Genomic DNA, 11,121 nt, shown 5'->3' with positions numbered 1-11,121 from the left:
CGTGTGTGTGTGTGAGCAGGATTAAGCCTTAGATAACAGGATTAAAATGTTCCATACACTACTGAGAATCCTTAAATAGCCTGTGAGAGTGTCAGTATCTCATTCATCTTGGTGTGGTTTGATATTTTCTGTGGTCCACCACACTCGCTGTCATCCTAAATGATCTGAAATAAGGTACGTGTTTGGCTAAATGGAAATCCACTTAAAGTGGTTATTTTATTCTCAATATTACATTGCTCCTAATTACATTAACTAATTACAGTACATTGTACTTTATGGAAAGTAACATGTTAGTAAGTAACTTTTTCTCTAAGGGTCTCTTACTTCTGGTACTTTGTTTGTCATGCAGGTTTTGAAATTCAAAATGGCATTTTATGCTCTGGACTTGCATTTGCCTTCTTAATTTGCAACGTTTAAACGCTATCATTATAACCCTGTGTATACACATTGGACTAGATCTTATATACTGTATTTGCCAGTAAATAAATGACATTTATTTTATATAAATGTACAGTTCATGTTTGTCGTCAAATTTTAGAATGCCTTAACTAAAATAGTAAAATATAAAAAAGTTAATTTATATTTTAATATATAAATATTTGATTTGAACTTGATCAAAGTACAATAAAAGCAGTAATATTGCGATTTTTAAAATAACCGTTTTCTATTTTAATATATTAAAATGTAATTTATGACTGTAGTGACAAAGCAGAATTTTCAGCATCATTAGTCCAGTCTTCAGTGTCATGGACTGTCACTTTTGATTAACTAAAGTTTCCCTTGAATACAAGTATTAAAGGGATAGTTCACCCAAAAATGAAAATTAGAAAATTAGTGAATGGCTGTTTGAACGCATCGAAGGCCTTTACAAACCCCCTCAGAGCCGTGTCGAGCACTTTTATCATGGATGGATACGTTTTGATGGACTTCCAAAGTCAAACAGCCATTCATTCTCATTATCAAGTTTGGACGAGCCAGGACATTTTTTTATATAACTCCGATTGTATTCGTCTGAAAGAAGAATGTCATATACATCTATGATGGCTTGAGGGTGAGTAAATCATGGGCTATTTTTCATTTTTGGATGAACTATCCCTTTAATTTCTTAAAAAAACAAACAAAACAGAACTGTATCTGATTACATCCAGCACATAACTAACACTTCAGTTGAACACTATAAATTAAGTGTCTTCTGTATTTGTAGTTTAGTTGTCATTTTACAGACATGGCTGATGTGTTGAGGAGTCTGAACCTGCTGGAAACGCTTAAGGAGTCCATTGAGAAGAACAACATATCGGATATAAGAGATGCCATGGAGGACATGCTGATCAGCAGAATCAACATTGCAATCTCTGGGGAGAGAACAGCAGAAAAAGCCACTTTTATCAACTCACTTCGAGGGCTGAGCCAAGACGATGAAGGCTCAGCCCGCTCTCCATCATCTGCTGCCCCAGAGGAACTAACCGTATTCCCAAACCCCAAACATCCTGACTATCGCCTCTTCGATCTGCCACCCATCTCTAGTGATCCCACTTTTCAGGCCGAGGATTATATAGAGCGTTTCAAAGTTATGCGGTACAACGCCATCATTATCACATTCACAGAGAGTCCTAGTGTTAACAGTGTGGCGGTGTGGAGGGAAGTAAGGTCGTTGCAGAAAGAGACAGTTTATTTTGTCTTATTAGCGTTGGTGAAGGATACAGAGAAAACACTGGAGGTGAAGAAAGCGAAAAGCTTAGAAGTGCTCAAGGCAGAAGGTGTTCCTCTCCCCAAGGTGTTCCTGGTACAACCTTCCGCTTTGGAGAAGCTGGACTTTCTAACATTTTTAGAGGCCATGCGAGGTGACCTTCCAGAGATCAGGGCGCATGCTCTTCTTCTGGCACTTCCAACATTTTCCAAATCCTTGGTCACTCAGAAGAAAGATGCCTTCAAGGCACTGGTGTGGGCTGCTGCCTCATTATCCGGTGGCGTTTCTGCCATTCCCGTACCCCTGGTGGCCTCCATGGTGGACGCTACGGTGGGCGTACGGATTTTGACGAAGGCTCAGATCTCACTTTGCCTGGACGACGAGTCTCTGCAGCGACTGGCGAGGCAGCGGGGTCTCGACCCAGCCAGGCTGAAGGCTCTGCGGACCTGCGCTCTCTCTGTGGAGGTCAGCAAGAGTGAAGTTAAAAGACGGCTCGCCGAGGCCGAGAAAGACACCAGCACTGCAACCACCAGACTTGTGGAGCTAGCCATGCCGAGACACGCCAGATCCGTGAGCAGATCTTTCACCGCTATGCTGCAGGCGCTCAATACTGCTATTGATGATATGGGTTCTGATGCTGAGAAGGTGGTTACTATGGTAACAGGAGAGGGACAGTAGATTGAGCAGTACACAAAATTACAACATGCTCTTTTCAATCTTGGATTGAAATGGACCATAGTATTTCCTTAAACCAGTGGTTCTCAAAGACGTGCAAAGTGTGCAGTGTTAAACCAACGAGGAATATATTAAACTAAACTGAGTAGTCAATTAGAAAAACTGAGAGTGAAGTGCAGTCGACTTAAGCCAAAAGAGTAACCCTTGAACTTCACGAACAACGTAATGGTGATTGCGGTTGACCAGCCCTGCTGGTTTGAACCGCGAGAGGCGTCAAAGCTTACGCTACTCCTACATCCTACATCCTACGTCATACATAGTCAAGTGTTACTCTTTTGGCGTAAGTCGACTTGCGTACAGCCGTCTGCCAGAAGCTAGTTATTTTAGTCGATAATGTTTTAAATATGGATATTTTTCTTACACAAATGCATCGCTTCACTTCAGAAGGCCTTTATTAACCCCCCAAAGCCGCGTGGAGCATTTTTATCACGGATGGATGCACTTTGATGGACTTCCAAAAAATATACCCATTGACTCCCATTATAACGCTTGGAAGAGCCAGGACATTTTTTTATATAAATCCGATTGTATTCGTCTGAAAGTAGAATGTCGTATACACATAGGGTAAATCATGGGCTAGGGTGACCAGACGTCTTGAAAAATTCGGGACAGTCCCGAAATCTAAGCTGTTGCCCCGAATCCCGAATCCGGCCATAATTGTCCTGAAAATTATACTAAAGCAAAATCTTGAGTAGTTAACATTAAAAACTGTCCGTGGAGGTTGAGTCGTCGTGCAGCCAGCCCCTGCTCATTGGCTGCAGCATATTTATGATACCGTAGGTGCGAATTTATATGCAGTGTGTTGATTGGTCGCGGCACTGTGTGCAAAAAAATACTTCGGCCTAATGTCTGATGTCGGGTTACACAAAGCAAATCATCTACACAATTATTTAGTTTTCTTATTTAATGACCAACAATTTAGTCGTAATAATAATTTTGGCATAAGGCTTATTAGCGTTAGTCTATAGCCTGAAAGGTCTGATTTACGCTCTGTTACAACAGTCATTGCTTTTTTGTTTTTTTTCACAATGACATTTGTGTTCATGATTTTAATGTTTTTTTTTTTGTGGCAGACTAAAGACTAATGACAGACTGTTGATCTTTGAATAAAAATATGTTTGGTTCAGGTTTGAAATTCATTATCTTTTATTATAGGCTATGCAGTCTAATATCATAGTAGGCCTACCCCACCAAAGCAACATCTCATCTGGTCACCGTATCATGGGCTAATTTTCATTTTTGGGTGAATTATCCCTTTAAGGTATATATTTCGGGCTATAAGCTGTGACGGATATAAGTACAGTGTGTTTAATGGATTGTATACTGTTTAACAAAATGTTCCACATTTTTTATGCAACCTATTCAATAACAATAATGATAAAACATTTGTATTTTATGAAATTATATAAAAAAAGAAACAAACCAATAATGAAATATATTATTATAGTAATAATACTATTGTACTGTGAAAAGTATAACCTTATCAGATCTACACAAATCACACATGATTCTGGAAAATATCTTTTTTTTTTTTTTTTTGACAAGTTTGCATCCCTGTATGTGCGTAAAAACTCTATATCAAGACTTGATTTACCATAAGCATGTTTTAGAGAAATGGTACACTTAAAAAAAATTCATTAAAGATCAGTTCTGTTTTCTAACATTGCACTTTGTTGTTCTCTTTCACGGTCATATGTGGTCAAGAACACATGAAACCAGATTTCATTTCCTTTTCATACTTCACAGCTGTGGTAATTCGGTTTTACAAAACAGTCAAAAGTTCAATTCGTTGTGCAACATCAAATCCCTGTTCATCTGAATTACAGTAAGTATACATGAGGAAATGCAATGACACAGGTCACAATGCATGTTTTACTCTTTAGTTACAGCCACAAACTAAACACTGACACAGGAAGCTTTACATACCCAAGAATTAACGTTGTTTTGTATAGCAAGAATTAGTCATTTTCAGAGCCTTATCATCACAATACTGCATCAATGTATAATTTCAACTGAACAAACTACAGTATCAATATGTTCTCCTAAGTGGAGACAAATCTCCATGTGAGCAAAAACAAACACCACACAAAACAACTGAAAGTGTCATTGTTAAGAAAGTGTTTCTGAATTGAATGAGTTCCTTTTAATGTATACCTTGCTAAAATACAGTAAACTCAATTGTACAAACCTCAAACTAAATGAAATACTCAAAAATAAACCTCACCCTCATGTCGTTCCAAACCAAGACTTTTATTCATCTTCGGAACACAAATGAAGATCTTGTCACAATGAGAGATTTGTGTCGCCTTCATTGACAGCTACGCAACTACCACTTTGATTCTTCAAAAAGTTAATTAAAGGTCCCGTTCTTCGTGATCCCATGTTTCAAACTTTAGTTAGTGTGTAATGTTGTTGTTAGAGTATAAATAATATCTGTAAAATTATAAAGCTCAAAGTTCAATGCCAAGCGAGATATTTTATTTAACAGAAGTTGACTACAACGAACGGCTGGATTGGACTACACCCCTCTACTTCCTTCTTTAGTGATGTCACTAGAACCGTGTTTAGACTAACCTCCGCCCACAGGAACACAGGCGTATTGATGGCGAAATGTCAACAGACGTGGTTGATGTTTATCTATAATCGGATACCGCAAAAGTTTAATTCGAAGTTGTTAGTTTGCTCTGTCCATTTCACCACGGACTGTTTTTCTAACCTGGGATAATATCAAGCACAGGCTTCTCTCAGCGTTTCATACTGACGAAGGGGGCAATTTCAACTATATTCCAGCAAGCGGTAAGTAGTGATTTACTATGGAAGTAGCGATCAACTTCACATCGTTTCTCTTAGTAGGATGAAAATAATCTTACTTAAACTGTGATTAATATACAGAAAGCGATCAAAGAACAATCCCTTTCCAATCGCCCAAGCTGTCAATAACACAGCGCGAGTTTATCTGGACACTTGCCAAAACTCGTTATGAAATCAATGACGCTGTTACACTGCACAACGAAGCTCTTACTGTATTTATATGCCTCATGTTTGCATTGGTGAAATCATTAGTGAGAGTGCAGAAACTGTGTTGCAGTGATAAGATCTTCATTCACATGATCAACAGGCTGTCATCTGCTTAATGCTCATCATCACTGCAACCTTTTATGTGATGGGAATAGATCTAAATACTTAAAAAACTTCTCACGATTCGTTAATCCAGATAGCTGTAATAGTAAAAACGTATAATAGCTGTAATAGTAAAAGTTTTCCAGATAGTTCCACATGTAATGCCAGATATTTCATATGCAAGCATGTCAGCCAATCACAGCAGAGGGCGTTTACACTGAAGTCTCTCAGCAGACATGCCCCTTCAAACAGAGTGTTCAAACCAGGGAATGAAATCAGGCTAGGAAATATGCCTTTTATTTCTAAATTATAACAATTTTTGATCTAAAAAACATACTAACATTATAAGGGCACCCCTGGAAACATTATAAAATAATAAAAATAATCCATGGAATGGGACCTTTAAGACTAAAGGGCCTTTCACGCTGAGCACTGAGCAGGATTAAGCGATGCGAATGTATGTCACGATGACGCTCTTGAACAGTAGATCCCTATGAAGCTACGCACACCATGCGTGATCAATCGCAGCACTTCAAAGCCCGATTTTATTTACAGTTTTTTACGATTGCTATGACAGATTTTTCAATACTTTTAACAACTTTCCAAAACTCTTAACACAGTTAGCACTACATCCGCCTGTGTAAGCTATACTATTAACACAGTTCTTGTTGCTTTAACACAAAATGCATACAATTAACACAAATTTAAAATGCTTGAACTTCTTTTACACACAAGCTCAAACAAGACCAAAACAATGAATTTTTACTGCCAAATTTACCAATGCTTTAACACTGTATGTCAGAACAGATAACACCGTGTTCTAAACCTAACCTTACAGGCTAAAGTCAAGGTAAACAGCTGCTTATATTGTGAACTGAAACACAAATATATCCCCTGTATTTTATTCTATTGTTACTGAGAAACAGCTGATTGAATTATGCAAATAATTAGAAGATCTTTTTTTTATTTTATTTTTTTTATTCTTCTGGTGCTTTTTCTGTTCGTATATTTTGTATTTTCACATTATTCCATTGCTAGTGAGAAACAGCTGATTAAAGTTATGCAAATATGGGACAATGTGGCATTCCACCATTCCCGTCTATAGTCACAGCCTGGTTTGACGCCCATCAGAGGATGATGTCCATTTTCCTTGCCCCTTACTTCCCTTTCCTCAACCCCATTGAGGAGTTTTCTCAGCCTGGAGATGAAAGGTTTTTGACCATAGTCCACAGGACCAAATGTCCCTCCTGTATGCAAAAGATGCTGCATACAAGACATCACAGCTGAACACTGCCAGGGGTGGATAAGGCATGTTACTGTAAAAGATTCTTCCCAAGATGCCTTGCCAGGGAATGATGTGGATGAGAACATGTGGACAAATGCAGAAGACCGGGCAGATTAGAAGATGGCCTTTTCTGTTTGTATATTTTGTATTTTCACATACAGTAATACTGTAAATGGCAGCTATATTGCATATTTTTGTTATCTTGCAGAAATGTCCTGTTGCAAATAAAGCCGTTACAGCAGTAATTCTGTCTCTGTCTTCTTTTTCCATAAACTATACATTCTATAAAGCTACTCTAAGAAGGGTCATTTATTTTGTTGCATTGAATTTCTGCTGCAAAAAAACAACAACAAAATGCATTTACATTACAAACAAAACAAAAATGTAGAGAGACTTCAAAAGAAACTGCAGTGCAAAACACAATCTATGATCAATACAATATCTATAGATATAATATATATAGTATAATATATCTATAGAATAATATGTCTGTTGTATAAGGGCAGACCTGACATATAAAATAATGCAGTTTCTGTAATTCCATCTGATGTTAGTGTTTTTTATGACATTGTGCTATGATTGACTAAATGTTCCTGGGGGGTATTCCAGAAAGCTTGGTTAACTTACCATTTGGTAAATCATAACCTCTGGGTTGATTTACCCCAAACCCGCATACCATGAGTATGTCGGTTCCAAAACACCTGAGAAGAGTTAGTTTAATCAACCTCCTACTGGTTACCCAGAGTTAATGCGCGCGCACGGTGAGTACATAAAGACATTTTCAATGGATCGCCGATTTCAGGAGTCACCATGGAAACCCAGGGAGAAAAAAAGCGAGCTACATACTTAGGTGAAACTGAGTTGGAGGTTTTAATGCTTGCTTATGAAGACTATAAGCCCATTATAAAAAAAATATAAATAAATAAAAAAACAATACTGCTGCATCAGCAAAAGAAAGAGAGTTGGCTTGGCAAAAAATAACGGACAGAGTAAATGCACGAGTTTATAAAATTATAAATGGGCTATTTTCCCCTTTCATTGTGACGCAAAAATTATTTGGGGTATGTAGTAAAAATAGACAAGTATTTACTTGTTGGCCTCCATACATTTCTTAATATTACACTAGTAATGCACATAATTGGCTAGTAATATGTTGGCTTCTTGTTAGGTGGAGCCAGAAGAAGTGTGAGCCAAGTCAAAATGAAACACAAAAACATTCTCCAGCAAGGTAATATTTTCTAAACTTGTTACTGACACCATGTAATTTAGTTTTCTATGTAGCCAATAGAAAGAAGGCTGAGGCCCAGGGGCAGTTCATCAGACTCCGCTACCAAGACAAGTGGCTTAGTAAAATGTAGGTGTACCATATTAATACTTATGATTTATTGATGTTTTCACTGTTTTTGTCAGTGTTTTAATAAAGAAAATCATCAACTTTGTCACCATTTTATTTTGAATGCATTTTACAGTCATTGATTCACTTGTGCAGTATGCATGCTGCTTTGACTGCATATGCTGTATGTAATCTTATTACTAGTACTCTTAGATGTTCCTAATGTCCTTTTTTATTAGTTGTATTTGTTTAAGAATATACATTGAGTATTGAATATGCATGATTATCTTATTGGTTTAATTATCTTGCAGTTGCTGATGGCCACATTGTATTGTTGGATCCTCCTGCAACACCACACTCTGTCACAGTTGTAAGTGATTATTGTCTTTAGGTTTCTGTTTGCTAGACCAAGCATCCTTCCTTATTTTCACTGTAGGCTGAAGATGAAGAGACCACTTCTGCTGTGACAGAAACAGAAAATGTGGGGTGGCCCATAGAGGTATGATGCATAGAATTCCCCCTTTTTTGCATAAGAGAATAAATAAATTGTCATTGTCATTTTACAGAATATGGCAGGAGATTTTAATACAGATGAGGGTCTGTCTACCTCCACACAGAATCTTAGCAGTGTAAGAAATGTTCTGCAGTTCTCCTTCCTCATTTAAATATTTGGTCTGTGTTTGTATTACAGACTTTATCAGTCATGTTCAATTATTCTGTCTTTCTAGTTGCCTGCCAAAGAGCTGTATAAGGTCCACCTTCAAAAGCAAATCAGAAAAAGTGACATGGAGATGGACCTTATACAGCTTCAAATGGAGGAGAAAAGGCTTAACCTAAAAAAAGGCCAGACTTGAATTGCTGGAGCACCAGCTTAAGGTGGGAAACAGTATGTGAACAGTAATCTGTCATTGGTTGATGAATGAAATCTAAAGCAATAAATACAAATGTCTTTTGTTACAGGAAATAAAGAAACAATGAACAACACTTGACTGTTAACTGGTTTTAATTAAAGTGATTTTGGCAAATCATGTCTCGTACCACCCTGCCATCTCTTTGGTCTACTGGGTTCACTGGGGGTTCCTCTTGGCCATCTTCAAGAGAAGGGTGGGCCTCTCACCTCTCAGTGTGGCAATGTTGTGAAGAACAACACAAGCAGCTGTGATGTCACATGACCTTTCTGGGTTGACCCTGAGCCCACGCAGGCACTGAAACCTTGCCTTCAGGATGCCTATGGTCCATGTTCTGCTGTGGGCCAGGTTGAATTGTGCCTGGTCCGGGCTCAGGTTCAGGGTAGGGTGTCATCATATAGGGCAGACAGGGGTACCCTCTGTCCCCCAGCAAGTAACCATTGAAGTTAGTAGTTAAAGTGTATAATTGCATTAAAAAAAAACCTTGTGTAAGGCAAAACATACCCTGTTGAAATTTGTGGCACAATGATGACTCCCTAAACATTCTGGCATCATGTACAGACCCTGGCCATTTGGCTTCAACATTAGTGATGAGGTGGGTTGCATCACTATTACCTAGTTAGTGGGGACCAGTAATGAGGGTGATTTAAACACCCAAACATTTAGCACCCAAAAAATCTATTGTCACCTGCACATTGATGCTATTGACTTCCTATTAACATAGTCTCCTTCATTGACTGCAGGAGCTTTAATGGGAATGTGGGTTCCATCAATGCAACCAATCACATTTGGGAACCCTGAAACTGAAAGTTATATAATTAGAAACTTTTAAAATTATTGTGACTGTCACTGTATACAGTATGAATAGATTAAGTATAGTGCTATGTAACTAAAATGGTCTTTCATAGAATATCATATAATGGACAAACCCACCACTCTGTGGAATTCCTCTTTAATGACCCTCAGTGGTTTATGGCCAGGGAACTGCACAAAAGTGTGTAGGAACCGTTTGAGTGCAATGCATACTGTACGAACAGCCCTACACACAGTTGCCTTTCCCACATGCTCTGCATCGCCTATTGTATACAAAAAAAAAAAAAACTCACCGTCGCAAAAAAGTTAAATAAATGGAGTTAAATTTTTAACTCCATTATCTTCGTTTAATAAATTAACGATTCTTTTGAAAAACGGCAGCGCTCCCGCAAATATTCATTTGGATACGAAAACACATTGATACGTGGTCGTATCACCCTCTCACGGCGGAAAATAATTCGTGTTATCTGTGCTTCCACATCCACTGGATCGTCTTTAAAACGGCACGCCATGCTCAGTAACCTTCTGAAACAAACTAACCCTGCAACATAACCTGCTACCGAGCAGGTTATCTTCAGAGAGTAAGTTCCTATGGTTACATACATACCCAGAAAGTTACCTTCGTTTTTGGAACCGAAAGTTGAGGTTATCCACTAACTTACCCTTAAACTTACCCGGGTATGTCACATAACCTGCTTTCTGGAATACCCCCCAGGTGTAAGAGAACATGTGTTAATGTTTTGGTAGACATGGTGTATTATTGTATTTTGAAAATTAGTTTTGCAGTTTAGTTTATAATGTGTGATTTTGAGCATGAAATTAACCGTTTTGCCAATTGTGTGTTTTAGGTGTGTTGGTGCGTTAAGAGTTTAGGAAACTTGTTAAATGTATTGAAAAATCTGTCATAGCGATTGTAAAAAACTGTATTTTTTTTGACCAGTGTGTTGATTTTTTTGACCCCCCCCCCCCCCCCCCCCCACAAGCGTTCATCACACACAAGAATGAACCTCATTGGTTCTTCGCTGAAGCTCAAACTTGCTGTGTAACTCGAGAATGAACCTCATTGGTTCTTTTTTGGTTCATTTGGGTTTCAAAAGTCCTATTCGGACAGTACTGAAATGCCAGAAAGTATTTACAAGAGCAATATTTCATCAACGCTCAAAAGAGAAAGAGAAGAAAACCAAGTAAACATTTGAAATGGAGCATGACAGCAATTATATACATCAAAATATAAACCAAG

General features: G+C 38.1%; 1 protein-coding gene and 1 long non-coding RNA gene across 2 annotated transcripts; both read left to right on the top strand.

Moving 5' to 3' along the window:
- The first annotated feature begins 84 nt into the window (after positions 1–84).
- On the top strand, positions 85–4,081 carry irgq2 (immunity-related GTPase family, q2). The gene is made up of 2 exons (XM_079886379.1): positions 85–174; positions 1,205–4,081. Exon 2 carries the CDS (start codon positions 1,226–1,228, stop codon positions 2,363–2,365), a length of 1,140 nt encoding a protein of 379 aa, XP_079742505.1. The 5' UTR covers positions 85–174; positions 1,205–1,225; the 3' UTR covers positions 2,366–4,081.
- Positions 4,082–8,762: 4,681 nt separating this feature from the next.
- Positions 8,763–9,143, top strand: LOC307167401. The gene is made up of 3 exons (XR_013822774.1): positions 8,763–8,789; positions 8,889–9,036; positions 9,121–9,143. It is a non-coding gene; the product is annotated as an uncharacterized lncRNA (long non-coding RNA).
- The last annotated feature ends 1,978 nt before the right edge of the window (positions 9,144–11,121 follow it).

The sequence above is a fragment of the Squalius cephalus genome (assembly GCF_949319135.1).
Source record: "Squalius cephalus genome assembly, chromosome: 11".
Lineage (NCBI taxonomy): Eukaryota > Metazoa > Chordata > Actinopteri > Cypriniformes > Leuciscidae > Squalius > Squalius cephalus.
Note: the sequence above shows the minus strand (reverse complement) of the source record. Positions and strands in the feature narration are given on the sequence as shown.